The sequence below is a fragment of the Lycium ferocissimum genome, chromosome 4 (assembly GCF_029784015.1).
Source record: "Lycium ferocissimum isolate CSIRO_LF1 chromosome 4, AGI_CSIRO_Lferr_CH_V1, whole genome shotgun sequence".
Lineage (NCBI taxonomy): Eukaryota > Viridiplantae > Streptophyta > Magnoliopsida > Solanales > Solanaceae > Lycium > Lycium ferocissimum.
In genome coordinates, this window is record NC_081345.1 from 40,898,917 (window position 1) to 40,919,271 (window position 20,355).

Here is a 20,355-nt window from a genome sequence, read left to right on the forward strand (position 1 = left end):
TTGTTCTTGCTTTCGAGAAGAATCTTTAATAGAATCACTTTGCAAGAACTTGAGAGTTAGGGGAGTAGATTTTTTTTGTTTTTTGTTTGGAAGGAGATTAAAATTTTAGCGTGTGTTTTCCGTAAACAACCTTCTTCTTATTAAGAGGCTGAAACAACACAATGTTTAGGATTCCCTAAACTATTGTGTCCTCTTTTAATTATTAACTAATTAATTAATATGTAACTAATTATATATTATCTTTTCTCCTAAATATGGTTCCAGGCTAACCCGCATGAGTGACCCGACCCAATTTCCTTCAATATCATATTTCAAATCTCAAGACTCGAACCTGAAACGTTTTATTTAGGATGGAAGGACTCCAACTATCCCACCACGCCGTGATCTCTCTTCTTTTACTTATTTTTGGACTCCTAAAATTCTGCAAATATGAGTAGTTGTACGATAGCAGATACAGTATAATATTTTTCCTAAAACTTTGGGTGGTTAATTGGCAGACTGCCTAACCCAGATAATGAAAATGAAGTTGCACATTTTAATAATAATTGAGGGATTGGCTGAATCTAATAAAGCTTGTTAACCACTTCCTCGTACTTAGGTTAGTGTGAATTTGTGGAGTTGTTTGGGTTAGGAAAGGTACATTAATCCAGTATATGACAAAATTTCAATTTTTCGCTTAATTATGATTGTAATCTAGTTTTACATATGTGATATGTCCCATGGTATTTGCACTTGTTCCTTGGACTAATATAGACGTCATCATAATTAATATTTTTATCACAAAAGAAGGTTGACAACTTATAATTAATTAGACTAGATTAGGTCATTAGTCTCTTATTGCTGTTTCTAAGGCATGATCTGTAAGTAGGAATTGGTCATACATGAATACTAGTTGTAATTACTAAGGGAACTTTACACAAAGTACAATAGCACAGTTGAATAAACTATTCAGATAGCTGTAAATTTTTAAAAACTAAGCAGACAGAACTATTTCTACTGTGAAATAATGTTCTAGAGGCTACTGTATTTTCATCGACAACTTTAGTCAACCACAGATGGGCGATGGTACCAGTTGAGTGAAAAAAGTTATATATACAAAATACATCTTGTATTTATTTGCTTGGTCAAACATTAAGTGCGAGCAAAATTTTCTCCGTAAGTATCACTTTTAATCCACCAAAATTCAACTTCGGTTCATTCTCAGTCTCTGACCTCAAGTTTGCTTCAAACACTTGAAACTTGAAGGTCAGTAAACTTGGACTAAACACCTCGAAGGGACAAGTCCGTATCAAGAATATATATGGTTTAAGTAATTTACATCGTCAATGTAAATAATTTTTACATCATTAGGTCATCTTTACATGTTGTAGGAGATAACATATTTTATTTTAAATCTCACATTTTAAGGTGGCTTAATTGTAGATATACTTTGGATGACCTAATAATATACCGAATTACTTACACTGTCAGTGTGTAAAACTTAAACTAATTGAATGTTTACACACGGTAAAAACTATCAGAGGACATGCCATTTGGGTTATGCTGATCATAGTAACTCGTGTCCGTATATAAGCCTGCCTGAAATTGGTTCTTCTTCTTCATCGTTTGGTCAACAAACATTCCTCGTACTTAAATTAAGATATCTTTAGATTAAGAATAGAATTGCAATTGGGTGCACCAAATCCACCCTATAGTTGGATTAAGTTGCTTAAAACTTACCAAAATCCCTGTTTGACTCTAAACTAAACTAATCTACCTTCCAAATTTCTGATTTTCCCATAATCTTTAATTTTTAAAAGAGTAAAGCAAGCTTATGATTCCCTCCTTCATATTATAAATAGACAACTTCATTAAATCCTCTAATCAGTGCATTAACACTTCAGTAAGTCCTCTAAACAAAGCATTACAACTTTCAAGCTTTTACTAAAACAAATGCACAAAAGAAGAGAAATGGAGACTTGGATAAGTTGTCTCATCGTGGTCATACTATCACTATTATCTACTTTCACTAATGCGGAATTTCACTACCATGAATTTATTGTAAGTAATCATTTACATTTTTCTTCTTATTTTCTCAAAAAATTTCCAACATTGGCATGAAATAATATTTTTGACAGGTTCAAGAAACCAGTGAAACAAGGCTATGCAGAACCAAGAATATAATCACAGTGAATGGGCAATTTCCAGGACCAACCTTGACAGTTCGAAACGGAGATACATTATTTGTTACTGTCGTTAATAGAGCTCGTTACAATGTTACCATCCATTGGTAATTTTACCTTATAAAAGCGACCTTTTTGTGTAAACATTTTTTTACACTGTCAGCGCATAAAACTTAAATTGCTCTAAATTTTCGTACAGGCACGGAGTTCGTCAAATGCGAACACCCTGGGCAGATGGGCCTGAGTATGTAACACAGTGCCCAATTAGACCAGGAGGATTTTACACATACAAATTCACTATTGAAAATCAAGAGGGTACATTGTGGTGGCATGCTCATAGCCAATGGCTTAGAGCTACTGTTTATGGAGCATTAGTTATTTTACCAAAACAGGGTTCTAATTTTCCTTTTTCACTGCCCCAGAAAGATATTCCTATTCTTCTTGGTACCGCTTCTTTCTCTTTATCTTTTGGATTTTACTAATATACAATGACAACGAAAAAGACTTTCTATACTATTTTAACCCGTTGTAGCAGGTAGTTTATTTTGTTTTCCAGGTTACCAATTTCACTCTGAATTCAATATGACTATGTTTTTATTTTTGTATAGGGCAATGGTGGAATAGAGACATTATTGCAGTCCAAAGACAGGCACAATTCACTGGAGCAGCTCCTAATATTTCTGATGCATTTACTATTAATGGCCAACCTGGTGACCTTTATAAATGCTCTAGTCAAGGTTCTTACTAAAACTTAGCCCTCTTTTTTTTTTTTTTTTTTTTTTTTTTGGAAAAAATAAAACAGAAAAGATTTGTATACACTGATAGTGTAAATAATCCGTTTCATCATGAGTAATTAAGAATGTTAATATTGCAGATACTGTGAAATACTCAGTGAATCCGGGAGAATCAATTCTCCTGAGGGTGATCAATGCTGCACTCAATCAACAACTTTTCTTCTCAGTAGCCAACCACAAGCTCACTGTTGTTGGTGTTGATGCTAGTTATAGCAAGCCTCTTACAACTAATGTCATTATGGTTGGACCTGGCCAAACAACTAATGTAATTCTCACTGCTAATCAGTCCCCTGGTCGTTACTATATGGCGGCTCGTGCCTATGCCACAGCCAGAAACGCGCCATTTGACAACACCACAACCACTGCCATCCTTGAGTACACAAATCTCAAGTTAGGCGCGAATTCAAGACCTTTATTGCCCCAACTTCCAGCCTTCAATGATACAACCACTGCCACTGCTTTCGCGAACCGGTTGAGGAGCATTCCTGGTAACAATATGAGAGTTCCCAAAAAGATTGATGAGAACTTGTTCTTCACTGTTGGATTAGGCTTCGTGAATTGCACCCCTGGTCCAAGATGTCAAGGGCCTAATAATACGCGTTTTGCTGCTAGCATGAACAACGTTTCATTTGTTCTTCCTAGAAGAACTTCATTGCTACAGGCCTATTACCAAAAGATTCCAGGGATCTATACATTGGACTTTCCACCTGTTCCTCCGATTCAATTTGACTACACAGGCAATGTTTCGCGAGGACTCTGGCAACCAAGATTTGGGACTAAGTTGTACAATCTCAAGTTTGGTTCTACTGTACAAATTGTGTTGCAAGACACTGCTATTTTCTCTAATGAGGACCACCCTATACATCTTCACGGATACCATTTTTGGGTCGTCGGACAAGGTTTTGGTAACTTCAATCCTCAGATAGATACTACTACATTTAACCTAATCGATCCGCCCTTCAGAAACACAATCGATGTGCCTCCTGGTGGATGGGCAGTCATTCGTTTCGTAGCAGATAATCCAGGTAAAGAACTTGATTTCATCATAAAAAATATTACAAAGTTTGAAATTTTTGTACCTGTTTAGGAATTTTGATACATTTATGTGATCTGTTTACAGGGGTTTGGTTGTTCCATTGCCACATTGATTCTCATTTGTCTTGGGGCCTAGCTATGTCGTTCATCGTTAAAAATGGAATAGGAGAGAAACAGACAATGGAGCCACCTCCACCAGATCTACCACAATGCTAAGATGTTGAATGAATATTGAGAGAGTGTGGTCCATGTTATGATTTATTCCTAAAATTAAGCATTTGTTAGTGTGGTCTGTCTATTGTTTTTATCTTGTATTATTTATCAGGAGTTTGCCTATGTTTTATCAATTAAAGTCTGAAATTGTTTTGTCTATGATTATTGTTCAAGTGCCAACCAAGAAAGGGGTTGACTTATCTTGGTTTCTGTCAGCATCATCTAGAAGTATTGAACAGTTCTATAGTCATCACATTTTTCTTTTTCTTAGAGATCTTCTTTATGATAGGCTTATATATTGTAGAAAGTTAGTTCTTAAAAAAAGAAAAGAATCACAATAGAGATTAAGTCTCTCTAGGTGACTAAACCTAAAAGCTGCAACACGACATCTACCTAAGAAGTTTTCCGAAAGTAACTCCCTTTGAAACAATTAAATTGACCGAATTATTTAATCTATTCACAGTTGAGCACATAGTTCTCGATTGGTTAATCGGATTTGTTATCTATTTCACCACTAACTAGCCAGTAAGTCCTTAAAAAGAAAGTAAGAAAAAAATGGTTACGGGCTTAAGCAGTCAAATGCGAAATGGAAAGAATTTTGGGACAATTTTTTGTTTATAACTCTGAACAAACTGAATTACTAATACAAAATGAAAATAGTAAAAATGGAACTAAATTGATAGAGAATTTCCACAGCAACGCGATGCACCTGCGATTGGAAGAAGAAGAAGAAGAAGAAGAATAATTTGGATTACGGGAGAAGTGAGAGATAGCAGAGATAGAGAGAGGGAGGGAGGGAGAGAGAGAGAGAGAGAGAGAGAGAGAGAGAGAGAGAGAGAGAGAGATGAGAGAGAGAAGATATAGAAACATGAAGGAGGAAGAAGAACACCAATTTTCAGTTATGCTCGTCCACTCCTCTGACATGGTTGTTATATTCCTTCTTTTTAATCTTCACCGCCGAGTTTCATTAAACAAGAATCAATCGTAGTCCTCTACATGTATTATTTTCAGCACTCCCTTCTTTTTATTCTAATTTATTATGCAGCTCATAACATCTCCTCCTTCTTCAAATAATCCTTGTCCTCAAGGATTGCAATCAAAATTAGGGAACTTGGTCTTTAAATAAATGTAATCCTCCCATATGGCATCGTCAGGAGCTAAATTAGACCACTGTATAAGCACCTTAACACCTGCTACATTGCCTTTTTTACCATTTGTCATTGGGGAATTGTTACCGGCTGAACTTGAAATTGGCCTTCTTCATTAGTAACTGGCAAAGCAGTTTGCACTAGCACTCGAGAACCAACCTTCTTCTTTAGTAAAGAGACATGGAAAGTAGGATGTATACGTGAGGAAGGGGGTAAATCCAGTCTGTATGCGACCTGACCAATGATTTTTCCTTAAGGAGAAAAATGATTGCCGGTACAGCTGTAATTTGAGAAACACTTGATCTCCAACTGTAAATGATCTCTCTGATCTATGTTGATCAGCATATAATTTCATACGATTCTGAGCTTGGAACAAGTGATCTTGAAGCAACTGCTGAAATTGATGCCTTTGCATGAACATATCTTCAGCTACTAGTGCAATAGACTTTGACATTAGACCCATAGAAATGTGAGGAGGAGTATAGCCATATAGAGCTTCAAATGGAGAACACTGTAGACTAGTGTGGTAATTTCTGTTGTATCGCCACTCAGCTAGTGGAAGCCATTGTTTCCAATTCACAGGTCTATTAGATGTCATACACCTAAGGTAAATTTCTATGCATATGTTCACCCTCTCAGTTTGTCCATCTGTTTGAGGGTGATTGGCAGTGCAGTATCTTAGTTGTATGGCCACCAACTTGAAAAATTCTTGCTAAAAATGACTGAGGAAAACCTTGTCTCTATCAGAAACAATTGACTTAGGAAATCCATGCAATGTATGAACTCTTTTCATGAACTTTTGAGCTACCTGGCCCTCAAGGATTGCAATGGGATGTGCAGTACATATAGTTACCATCAGCAACTGTAACCTAGATTAGCGGTGTATAACAAGCTGAGAATCTAGTATGCTTCACAGTTTGAGTATCTATGAAACTGTGTGTACTTTCAGAGTCCACCAACACAATTAAGATCCTATTTTTAACATTTCCTTACACTAAAATTATGCTAGCCCCTGGATTACTACCAGCCAGTGCAGTCAGGCAAACAACTTCTTGCATGACCTGCTCACTATCACTCAGAGATACAAGATCTTGCCCTTCCTCAATCTGTTCACCATGTTCTCCAAATGCCTCACCAGTTTCACCAATTATACAATTCAAATGTCTAAGTTTACATTGATGACCAGAACTGTATTTCTCCCCACACCTATAGCAAAGATGGTTGGCCCTCCTATAAACATAGGTTTCTTGACTCACCTTGTAGGTAGGGATCCTGTTAGTTCCACTCTTTGTAGTAGTTAGTGGTGTATTGATTTTAGCACCACTAGTTGTGTTCCATGACTGAGCTGATCTAGTACCAGACTTTCTGTCACACCCCAATTTCCGATAGGGTGTGATGGGCACCCGACCCTTATCTAGGGCCGAGCGAACCCTTAGACTATCGTAATACTCGTATTCATATTGGGCCCTCGACCAAATCATAAATACATAATAAAATTTGTGCGAAAAACGAACATACTTTAGATCGTTTCAAATCAAACACAACTTGCGACAGTACAAAATCTGTAATATCATGTATAACAATACGACGGCTTATAGAGCCGCTCCCCAAACATCTTATATACATGACTGCGTACGCAAAGTCTCTAACGTAGTCGGATACCATAGCACACGTTTACACGACTCGGCGCACTCCGGAGAAAATGGAGCTCGCCAATCTCGGCCGGAACACCTTCGCTAATGTCTTCAGCTCACTTTGGGTGTACACGCGGCATGAACGCGGCCCCAGAAGAAGAGAGGGGTCGGTACGGAATATGTACGAGTATGTAAGGTACGGAAAGCGACATAATGAGCGACATCAAGCATGGATATAAACATCATGGGATCATAGTACGGATAATAAGGTAAGAGAGTAACCTGTACATGTGAATGCCCTTTTTGGCCGGATACCACGCAGGCCTGTTTTTTTTTTTTTTTTTTTTTTTTTTTTTAAAACCTCTTTTCATAGGAATAGAAAGTAGAACTTATATCGCATCATGTCAAATCGTATCATATCATAGCGTATCCTATCATAGCGTAGCATATCATGTCATATCATATCATAACGTACCATGTCATAGCGTAGCATATCATGTCATATCATAGCGTATCATGTCATAGCATAGCATATCATGCCATATCATAGCGTATCATGTCATAGCGTAGCATATCATACCATATCATAGCGTATCATGTCATAGCGTAGCATATCATGTCATATCATAGCGTATCATGTCATATCATAGCGTATCATGTCATAGCGTAGCATATCATGTCATATCATAGCGTATCATGTCATAGCGTAGCATATCGTGTCATGTCATAGCATATCATATCATGTCATAGCACCGAACAACGTCGGCTCGCCCACATAGCGCCGAAATACGTCGGCTCGCCCATATATCCCGCGTCCGGGCATCCCGCGTCCGGGATGATAAGCCAGCTGACCAGGTGGCAATGAAACATGTTTCCCTTCCCATTCCCCACATATATCCCTTCCCCCATGTCCCCCTGTTCATGTGCATATCAACGGAAAACAATATTGAAAAGAAACATGAAACGAACCCATGGACATCATAAACGTTAGTTCATATGCTTGAAATGCTTATAAAAATAGCATCATAACCAAGGAATGAAATTAAAGACCAAGAACTAGTTTAACACTTTCATATTAGCGTTGGGTTCTTAACTTAAGGCTCTTAGTCATGGAATCATTCTTATCATACTTATCATAGACATATACTCTTCCTTACATCATCGTTATCATTATCATCATAGAAACATTCTCATTAAAGTAGTTACAACACTTATCGTTTGATAACGGAACAATAAAGAAAATCAGGAACGGTAAAATTTCCCACCTCGGGTCAAATGAGGTGGCGTACGTAATTTACACATGTTACATTCTAAGACGTCACTTATGAGAGTTTTGAGGTAGTCGGGTCCTATTTATGCGAGTTCTAGATGTTTAGGTAACTGTCTAACATTTTATGCAACATATTAATTCAATTCTATTGAATGAAAAAGGGTTAATTTCAATCTCGGATTTCTGGGAATAGGATCATCCCCGAGGTTCGTATTCAAGCCTATTATGCCTAGGACATGCCAAGAAAGAAAGAGGGAAACCTTACATACCTTTTCCGCCTCTTATGCTACTCCAAATTCCAGTTCCAAGTTCGCCAAAATCTACAATTTGGTCACATTTACAAACGTCAATTAGAGCATTTAGAAGTTCAACCTTGACTTCACATTTGTCTACGAAATTTTGGCAACATTTCCCCCGTAAATGCGCCATCCCCGAGATTCCAACTCGGCCAATTTTAACAATCAGGAATTTAGCTTGACCAAACTATCAACAACAATTCCAACAATTATTCTAACCATATCAATAATCAATTCACAACATGTTCAAGATATTCCAACCCGAATCTTCCGAATGCCATAAGAACTTCAACAATACATTTATTTCTTTTAAACTCATAAACTATATCAACAATTCGCATGCTAACGATCATTATTCTCATGTACACAAGAATCTATATTAAAGTCATATTGCTCTCCAAAACAGTCCACAACATTTCCGACTTCCATTTGAGTCATCAAACCTTCATTTTCGTCACATAATCTACAACAATCAACAACCAAAATACCATATAAAATGAGTTCAACATACCTATACCAATTCAGCTTATATTCGGCCACAACACAACATACAACATTCCATGAGTTTCCTTCATTCTCTACACATTACAACAACACTTAAACATGTGGAATACACTTAATTTCTTACTCTAACACAACACACACTACACGGCCACACATATGCACACACACGGCCATACTCCAATTTCTATATTTTCATGAATTTCATTCGTTTCCATGCATTATAACACGTCCAAAGCATCCATACAACATGTAAAGGGGAATTGAACCTTACCTTCCTTCACTTGTCTTCACCTTTACCTTTCTCGGCCAAGGTTCTTCCTACAAGAACGAATGGTTTTCTTGTTTCATCAACCACTCCACGTCGACGAGGACCCTCCAATTAATAAGAAAGCATGAAGAAAATATTCCTCTTAATCAAGCTCTCCATGGAGCCTTGTTCTGCCACCATGGCCGAACACACTCTCTCTCACTCTCTCTCCGTCTTTCTTGAATTTTCTCAAGGAATAAATGATAAGTTGCCTTGTATCTTTGTCACTTATATATATATATATATATATAGGCATGGCACGTAACTGTCATGCCCCTATATTTTTCTCAATTTTTCTCCAATTTTCTAGATTATTCTTTAAGTCTTGAAAGATGAAAATTTTTTTCTTGACTTGGTCATCCTTTGTCCATTTATATATATATATATATATATATATATATATATATATATATATATATATATATATATATATATATATATATATATATATATCTCTTTCACTATAGAATGAACACATGTACCACTTAATAGCATAAGGTAATTGGCCAACCATGAATGGGGCCCACTTTTCACTATACATGGCCACTTTATGAAATAATTCTTCCAACTTCTAGCCTCCAATTCTTCTTATTCCAAGTTTACCCTTAATATTCCATGACAATAATATTTATAAGCGACTTGCGTATTTAAACACAACCGGAAAAATGTGACCTCGTCCTTAACTTCCCGCCATTGACTCGAAATATTCAAATGTACAAAATGCGAGGTATAACACTTTCCCTTTTTCTCTGCAACTTCAATTGCCTTTTCCTGCATCCCTGCAGTTTCAATAGCAACCTTGAGGGTTTAGGTTTATAAAGCTTGATTGTCGTCTTAATGTCATCCTTCAGGAACCATACGAAGCTAGATAAGAAATGTACATCATTTAGGGCAGGCTTTCTAAGCAACATTTGAGTTTTTATTATTTCAAATATCTTCAAAAGTTCATCTACAGTTCCAGTTTGTCCTAGTCCATTAAAAGTTTCTACCACATCTTCCGAAGGTTCCTCCCTAATTCTATCACAAATTTCATCCCTAAATACCTCCCAACTATCAAAAGCCCATCTAACTCAACTGACTGATACCATGATTCAGCAGTTCTAATCAAATAAACAGCTACAATTTCTATCTTTTGATTATCATTGATGTGAAAAACATTAAAGAATTTTTCACATCTTCTCACCCATGGAATAGGATCCGACCCATCAAACAATGGAAATTCAAGTTCGGGTACAGCAAACTGCCAACCTGGTTGTCGATTGCCCCTATCATTCGGTGGCTCTTCATCAATTCTAGCAACTCTATTAGGTCGCCTTCCCGATTAGGAGCTAGTAGAATCCCATCTCCTTGACCCAGTTCTTCCATACGCCTCTGATTCTGCTCAATTGTTGCTAATCTATCCGAGATTTAGTCAAGTTCTTATGTTACTCTAGTAAGATCTCGCGCAAGGGTTACATGTGAAGCCACTATTTCACCTATTTTAGTTGTTGCCTGCTGCAATAACTCTGCATGTTGCACCATAGCCTCATCATTCCTTGTGGCCCTCTCGTCCAAAGCCTTGAGTCTAGTTCCTTCATTGACAGTCATTGTGAATTCGGTCGCATTATTGAAGCTCTGACACCAAATTGTTATGGGCTTAAGCAAATAAATGGGAAATTGAAAGAATTTTTGGAAAATTTTCTATTTATAACTCTGAACAAACTGAACAAATACGAAATGAAAATAGTAAAAATGGAACTAAATTGATAGAGAATTTCCGCAGTAACGCGATGCACCTGCGATTGGAAGAAGAAGAATAATAATTTGGATTAGGGGAGAAGTAAGAGATAGCAGAGAGAGAGAGAGAGAGAGAGAGAGAGAGGAGGAGGGGGGAGAGAGGGGGCTTCATTAAACAAGAATCAATTGTAAGCCTCCATGTGTATTATTTTTAGCACTCCACTCTTTTATTCTAATTTATTATGCAGCTCATAACAAAAATCAAACTAATTTATCTTCTTGACCAAAAAGTTGAAGCCCTCTCTTCCCGGTGTCATACTCCACCCTTGGTAAGGCGTGACTGGCACCCGGCACCCTACGGGAATCTAGCGAACCAACTTATAACTCGTATCCTTCATGTCTCGAATGGTAATAATAAGGCTAAGGGCTAAGTATGAACATAATATCATGCATAAATATATGTGCAATGAGCTACGATGACAAGATAACTACCGACACAACATAACTAAGCTATACGCGGGAACTATCTACAAAGCCTCTATGAACATGACGAAATATACAAGTCGGGACGGGGCCCCGACATACCACTTAACACAAGTTATATATATATATATATATATATATATATATATATATATATATATATATATATATATATATATATATATATAGACCCGTACTCGACAATGCTCCGGGAAGAAGTGGAGCCCGCCACTCAAAACTAGTAGCCGAAAGCGACCTACGCGAGAAGATCCTTGTCCGTCTATCTACGCTGCGGGCATGAACGCAGCGTCCATAAGAAAAGACGTCAGTACGAATAATGTATTGAGTATGTAAGGCGGATATGTAACATAATAAATATATGTAAACTGGAGGAAGGAAAGATAAGCATCAACTTGGCACTTCTGACTTATTAATGAGAAACTAGTACACATGTCTCTTTATGCTCTTATATCCTCGACTATATATGTGTATTATACTGTGATCCTAGCTAGCATGCCACTCTGGTGCTATCTCTATCTGCCCAACTGACCAATGGTAACTACCCGACCAGCCATAGCCCGGTGGTAATCGCCCATCTGATTATCGCCCGATGGGAGAGCGCACCGCTTGCCGACCGATCGGTGGTAGACCGCTGCAACCATTGCCGTAGCTCGGTGGTAATAAACGCCCAACTAGCCGTAGCATGGTGGTAATTCATAATCGCCCAACCGGTCGTGACCGTGGTAAATACATATCGACCAACCGTAGTAGGCGTTGCGTAATCATGCCCGACTAGTCGTAGACCAGTGGTAACTATAATCGACATCATAATCAAACTTCTACAAGTAATCTATATGCACTTCTCATGGTCATCACTTAACCCGTAGTGTCTACATAATCATATAAGACTTATAAGCACATCTCTGTCCATTAGGACTTCTTAGGAATCCTCCACTAGCACACTATTCATATCCCACTAGATATTACCTAAGTACACATTTCTCATCTAGTTGGATTATTCTTATGGAACCGTCATCATGAACACATCTCACCTTGAAGGAACAAATCATAAGGCGAGATCGACAATGAATGAATAATCTCGAAGGTCATGAATAGCTCAACAATATTATACGGGTCATAAGATTCATAGATTCTAACATTTGTGGAGGCAATGACATTAAAGATATGGCGCAAAGATTTATAACAAAAGAATCATGCCTTTAGAAAGAAAGGGTTTGGTCTTAACATAACTTTCTGTCTTCTTAGTTACTCAATGGTTATCCTTTCAAGCTCATAACTCTACATGTAAAACCATTCATACTATTATTAGGCTCACCATCATACACTTGTCTTAAGCATTTAAATAAAATCCCTTTAGGATCTGGCGAAATTCGGGCAGCATCTCCCCTGTTTATATGTTTAGCCCGAAATTATAATCCAGCAACCAACAATAATAACAACAATACCAATATCAACAACAACACTATCAATACCAATATATTCCATAAAACATCCCACACAATGTTTCTCCAATTTTCAAACCAACAAATTTATTATACGATCATTTAATAATTTTTCCTCCGTAAATAAACCTAAACCAATATAAATAAGGGAAGATTCATACCTTTCACCCACTAGAGCCACAATATCTCCAATTATAACCCTTAATCCAAGCCAAGATTCCTCGCAAAGTGATATTATAATCACGACTATTGTTAATTAATTAAGGTTAAATAAGGTGTTTAAATTTTAAGAAAATAGATTGTAAATATTTATTAAAGTTTTAAAGGAGGTATAATGTTAGCTAAAATAAGATTTACGGAAAATATAATAATTTGTATAAAAGAAAAAAAAACTTTAAAGGCTATTTTGAAATAAGACTTATAAAGGTTGTTAATGTTTTGAAGAAAGAACATAATAATGCTATTTAAATAAGACTTATAGAATAATTTGCACAAAAAGGGATTTCAGATGTTATTTAAAATAAATTATAAATATTGCTAAGCTTTAAATGATGATGTTATTTTAAAAATGAGACTCGCAAACTATAATGATTTGCATATAAATAGAAGCTTTTAAAGAAAACCTAGCCAATTTAAACTTGGAATAAAATTATATTATGTGTAGAAAATCTAGACTTATTTTTATAAATAGAATGCAAAAGGTGATAAAGTTTTCTTTCTCTTTTACTAACTTTATTCAACTATGTTCGGCTTAAAAAATATGTATATTTTGATAAATCTTGAAAAATTGTATATAAGATAGGTTTGGGTTCATATTCGCATATTAACGACGTTTTAAATTTTCTAATATATCAAGAAGGAGTCATGATTCCCTTTAGTTCAAAATATACGTTCATGCTATTTTGAAAATCAATTATTCCAATAAATATTATAGATGCTATAAATAGTTTTAACGTAAATAGAAGAAAAAAGAAACTTGCGGAATTAATTATTAGTTTCCTTAGATTAACTACCCATCATTCTAAAACTAATCACACTAAGTCCCTATAATTCATCTAAGCTAAGAAAACAAGCAAAGTAAAGGGTTAGTCAAATAATACAAGTTAAATGCATGAAACAAAATAGAGACTGAAATAAAATTAAATGGGGTCAGCCCATTTTTAGGGCTGCTGCTGTTGTTTTTCGTTATTGGGCTTTCGGCCCAGAACTTGGTTCTCTTTCCCTTGGCTGCGGATAAAAGGGGGGCTAGACAGAGAGAGGATACGTTGGGCTTTTAGCCCAACACCGAATGCGGAGGAAAACGAATCCCTTGGACTCGTGTGCGATGGTCATGCACAAAAAAAAAAAAAAAAAAAAAAAAAAGAAAAGGATTAGTATACACTCAACGAACAAAGTAAAACATGCAAAACATGAACTTAAAATAGATCAGTAGATGATGCATATAATGCGTGTATTTGAGTATACTTCGCATATATACATGATTCAGCTACTATATACTTGTGACATAGGCAAACAAGGCAACACTCAAACGTAGAAAGCATTAACAGTGTGAGATTGTACTCGTACATGTGTAGGATTCGAACCTATGCAGTGGCTGATGCACGCATAATATTTCGAATATATGTGGTATACCTGAAAGGTATACACTAATATATGATCTTTGTATACACTTGATGTATACTAAGGTTCATACACTATGTATACTTCTAGGTATATCATATCATAAACAGCAATCAGGTAGGAAATATGAGGAGATAAGCCAACATGGTCAGATTTGAAAACGCAAAGAAAAAGGAAAGGAAATTCATGGGCAGAACTATATTCGGCTATTCCTTTCAGCTGATATGCATAAATTGAGATGATTCATACGAATTCTATTTTTTACAGCAAATAACAGGAGATGCTTTATTTGATTATCAAGAGAGAATGAGATTGAACTTAATTAAATACTTAAGTGAAAACTGAATTCGAAGTCATTTGTTATACTTGAAACGACACAGAAAGGGGAGGATAGAGGAGCAAAACTGAAATGTCGAATACAACACAGCCATCCAGAGAGGGGAGCTCTCTAAATCACACATGACTAAAGAAAAAGCAGCAGGAAATATATTGAGTGTTGAGCAAATAAACTATACAATCTGCAAAGAACCCCAACTAAACAGCAAAGGAAAATACAACTGACTGAAAACAGAACTTAAACGAACAGAACTCTTCATTTTCTAGCAAATATTACACGAGAAGATCTATTCGGTTAATAGCACAGTAGCTGAAGAAAACAACCAGAGATCAGCTTAAACTAGAAAACAGACCAGCTAGACATGTGAATGAAACCAACCCCCTTTTTAAAAAAAAATAATATATTTTGATGTTGTAATACTAGGATAAACGACTGAAGCTCAACCTTCAAACATATATATATGGCCTAATCTAATGGCAACTTTAGATCACACAAACTCAAGCTTTAGCGGGCAGTTTCTTAATCCCATACTGGTTTCAAGTCTACAAACATACATAAAGTCCAATAAACCAAAGAGGAGGACTGACACAAGGGGGATTTCTTAATGTTGAAAGTCATCTTAGCACTTATAAGATAAATTTGGGATAGATTTAAAGTAGTTGCATAGACTGGACAAAATGTTCATATAAAGCCCAAAGGCATGCTTTAAATGTACCAAGCTAATCAACCAGTCATGCTAAACAGATCAAATGTCTTAAGTCTACTGAACGACAGAAAATGCAACCAAACTTAAAGCATATTAACTGAACCAAAGTAAGAAGACAACTACCAGCAAGAAACTGAACCAAACAGGGGACTAATTATCACCAATGGTGCCTGGTAAACTTAACAACAACAGGAAACCAACTATTTCAACACATACGCGGATTCTGACTATATACACAAATCACATAACAAAGCAAGTGCTTGAATTAACACAGAACCACTGAGTCGGAAAGTGAAATAAAGACATAAAAGGGAAAGGAGAATCACCTGCTTCGGGTGCAGCGAAGTGGGGTTTGAGCCTCTTGATCTAACTCGGAACACCACCAAATCCGAATTTATATGCACTCGAATTTAAACGATCGCCAGGGGTAAGCAAACAGAAAATTTAGTGTTTCACTTGAAATTAGAAATATATAATTGAAAAAAAAACACTAATTTTAAAAGGGATTTTATGCGGCTAAAACGAACTCTATTTTTTAGGGAACTTCCGGCGGCCAAAAAAAAAAAACCTCCTCCCCTACCACTCAACTAGTACTATTTATAGGGTTTAAATTAGGGTTTGCTATGGGGTTTTAAAATTGGGCGGGATTTGAAAACAAGAAATTCAAATCAAGTCAACATCTCTGCTCAATCTGAACGTTGGAGAGTCCCTTTTTATGTCATCGATCAGAAAACTGAGGAAGAAGGAGACAAAGACTCATTAAGATTTGTACCCGAAAACATCAAAAGGGCTGATAAAGGAGAAATTTGAACTCGCAAATGACAAAGTTCATTAAGAAATTTCAGATTGAAGCGGGCGGGGGGGGGGGGGGGGGGGTAGGAAGAAGAAAACAAATCTTCAAATGGTAGAATTCGGATGGGGGAAAGGACGGATCATTAATGCTCTTCCCCAAAATGACCATGCAAGGTCTGATAGGGAGGAAAGGGGACTGCGACCTTGCCCTATTCATCGACGAAGAGAAGGAGTGAGGAGAGAGAGGGGGGAAGGCGGCGACTGAAGAGGAAAGAACCCTAGGGTTCTTTTGTTTACTGACCCGGGTCGGGTCATTGGGCTGAACCGGGTCAGTTCAAATAATGTGTTGGGTTGGGTTGAATAAAATGTGGGCTGGGTATTAAAATGGGCTGATGAATAAATGTAGGCTGGGTAGTGAATTAAAATGTGGGCTGGTTTCACCAATTAAGCCTTAGTCCAAATACTTTTAGGATTTAATTATGGAATGAATTAACACGGACTAAAATATTACCTAATATAAAATACGTAATTATTAATGCTTAGACAATGACATTGTGATAATCGTGCAAAATATTTTTTAAAGTTCAACAATAAATGATAGATATTATTTAATGGTGCGAAAATAAATGCAATGCGTGCGCATATGGTGGTAAAAATGCTGAAATAATTATAATGTGAATTATAATAATACTGGTAGTGATGATGATGATGATAATAATAATAATAATAATAATAATAATAATAATAATAATAACAATAATGATAATAGTGATAATAATTGATAAAGATAGTAGCGACAGTAGTAATAATAACCGGTGACCGTAATAGAATAACGGAACACCGTATTAATGAAAGTTAATAATTATAGTAAAATATAAATAATTATTCCTTAAATTTCCAAAAATACTAAAATGTAAATAAATATTTCGGGAAGCCGGGACAAAATTGGGTGTCAACAACTTGTCCCTCTTTGCCCGGTAGTGATGAAAAAAATTTCGGGCAAAGACGTTGACTCAGTAGCCTATTTTGTCCCGGCTAAAGGATTTTGGAGGACTTAAGGATAAAGGAAATTTAAGAGACGATTACGGCCGAACTCCGGTCTCCAAGTTACTTACATATCTCGGGCTGTATGAGAATCAGGCCGTATGTAGTTCTGGGGTGACTACGACCCCTATGCATAACAAGTCCCGATTGGTGCGAATCTTTGCAAAATATTATCCCAGTGTCGAATTATGATGACATTTAGGATTTAATTATGGACTAAATTAACACGGACTAAAATATTACCTAATATAAAATACGTAATTATTAATGCTTAGACAATGACATTGTGATAATCGTGCAAAATATTTTTTAAAGTTCAACAATAAATGATAGATATTATTTAATGGTGCGAAAATAAATGCAATGCGTGCGCATATGGTGGTAAAAATGCTGAAATAATTATAATGCGAATTATAATAATACTGGTAGTGATAATAATAATAATAATAATAATAATAATAATAATAATAATAATAATAATAATAATAATAATAATAATAACAATAATGATAATAGTGATAATAATTGATAAAGATAGTAGCGACAGTAGTAATAATAACAGCTAGTGACCGTAATAGAATAACGGAACACCGGTATTAATGAAAGTTAATAATTATAGTAAAATATAAATAATTATTCCTTAAATTGCCAAAAATACTAAAATGTAAATAAATATTTCGGGAAGCGGGGACAAAATTGGGTGTCAACAACTATACGCTATCCGGACCTAATTCCGGAGATTTCACTTAATTCGCGTTAAAATTTAGTGGGCGGAAGTTGGGAGAATTTTCTAGAAAATTTGGGAAATATTTGGAGTATGTTGGGCTGAAAATGAGGGGTTTTAGCCCTTATATAGTGGGCTAAAGTCGGCGGCCCGAAGTAGCAGCATGCGCAGATCGCAGCGCCGCGCCCCCTACTCTGCCTGCCTAAATTGTAACATCCATAATTCTCTATTCCGACGTCGTATCGATGAGCGGTTTGTTGCGTTGGAAACTAGACTCGACGAACTTCGATTTAGGCTTTTGCTTTGCTTCAAAACTCCTCATATACTAAAAGATATTCTTTCTCAAAATTCGACCAAAATTGCCCCTCATATTTCCATAAAATCCAACAAACTTAATTTCCTTGATCCACTTGCCCTCGTAGCTTATTATATGAACTTAAACCCTCGTAACCATAAGGTAAACACATATCATCTCACATACCTCCTGAAAGGTAGCTCGAATCTCAACATACGAAACTACGGGGTGTAACACTCGGGTTCTTAATAACTTGTGGATCTCCCAGTCCTACCATTTCTATGTAACTTTGAAAAAATTAATTCTTTAAGGAGAGACCTTGAAGCTTAAGCTTCTTTTCCTTCCTCCCAGAGAGAAGAAATTTGTTCTCTATCATAACCATTTCCTTAACATTTACTATATCTTTAAATGTGTGCAGAAAATCAAAGAGGGGTTAAAAAAAGTTATATGCAGCTCCATACAGTATAAGTTCAAATCTAATAGCAAGAAATTAAATTAAATTAAAAAAAGATGCTACAGATAAACTAATCCAAACACACAGTTTGCAGGATCGTTGAATTTGTTTCACTAGTCTAATAGTGCAATCACATGTTTATAAAACACGAACTACACCGAAATAGCCTCAGTCTATAACCGCGTATCTGTTACAGAAGTTTGTTCTTACTTTCGGGAAGAATCTCCAATAGAATCACTTTGCAAGAACTTGAGAGTTAGAGGAGTAGAATTTTCTTTCGTTTAGGAGGAGACGAAAATTTCAGCGTGTGTTTTCTGTAAGCAACCTTCTTATTAAGTGGCTGAAAATCACAACGTTTAGGATTCCCTAAACCGTTGTGTCCTCTTTTAAGTATTAACTAATTAATTAATTAATTAATAAATAACTAATTAATTAATATATAACTAATCATATATTTTCTCTCCTTAATATGGTTTCGGGTTGACCCACATGAGTGACCCGACCCAATTTCCTTCAATATCATATTTCAATTCTCCAGACTCGAACCTGAAACGTCTTTATTTAGGATGGAAGAATTTCAACTATTCCACCACACCGTGATCTCTCTTCTTTTTCTTATTTTTGGAGTGCAAAAATGCTGCAAATATGAGTAGTTGTACGATAGCAGATACAGTATAATATTTTTCCTAAAACTTTGGGTGGTTAATTGGCAGACTGCCTAACCCATATAATGAAAGTGAAGTTGCACATTTTAATAATAATTGAGGGATTGGCTGAATCTAATAAAGCTTGTTAACCACTTCCTCATACATAGGTTAGTGTGAATTTGTGGAGTTGTTTGGGTTAGGAAAGGTACATTAATCCAGCATTTGACAAAATTTCACTTTTTCGCTTAATTAGGATTGTAATCTAGTTTTACATATGTGATATGTCCCATGGTATTTGCACTTGGTCCTTGAACTAATATAGGCCTTATCATAATTAATATTTTTATCACAAAAGAAGGTTGACAACTTATAATTAATTAGACCACATTAGGTCATTAGTCTCTTAGAGCTGTTTCTGACCTACTATAGTCTAATGTATAGAAGTTAAACTATATTAAATCAGTCGATTAGGTACTACCATCTTCACATATTAAATAACAAGAAGAATTTACCTTTAGAAGCAGAGGCGGACCCAGGATTTGAGCACAACGGGGGTACCATTATCTTTAGTACGCCACTTACTAGTGACAAAGTTAGGCGTGCGACTCTAAAAAAACTTATTGATTACAGTAGCAAAATACAAACTTCAATTTTATCAAATATAATTAATTTGGTACTAATATAACAAAAGTACATCATCAACTCATACTT

At 36.0% G+C, this 20,355-nt stretch overlaps 1 protein-coding gene across 2 annotated transcripts in view; it reads left to right on the top strand.

Moving 5' to 3' along the window:
• The first annotated feature begins 1,874 nt into the window (after nucleotides 1-1,874).
• The window catches only part of LOC132052945 (laccase-3-like), a 32,125-nt gene continuing 13,644 nt past the window's right edge, over nucleotides 1,875-20,355 (top strand). Inside the window, exons 1-6 of one of the 2 annotated variants that reach the window (XR_009414045.1) lie at nucleotides 1,875-2,040; nucleotides 2,118-2,269; nucleotides 2,362-2,606; nucleotides 2,771-2,899; nucleotides 3,037-3,981; nucleotides 4,077-4,395. Coding sequence is in view for 1 of the 2 variants with exons in the window: in XM_059444692.1 (XP_059300675.1) it covers nucleotides 1,933-2,040; nucleotides 2,118-2,269; nucleotides 2,362-2,606; nucleotides 2,771-2,899; nucleotides 3,037-3,981; nucleotides 4,077-4,207 (1,710 nt within the window). In the remaining variant the exon portion in view is untranslated. Of the gene's footprint in view, nucleotides 2,041-2,117; nucleotides 2,270-2,361; nucleotides 2,607-2,770; nucleotides 2,900-3,036; nucleotides 3,982-4,076; nucleotides 4,436-20,355 lie in introns of those variants that run through there. The other variant, XM_059444692.1, reaches the window with a different exon arrangement.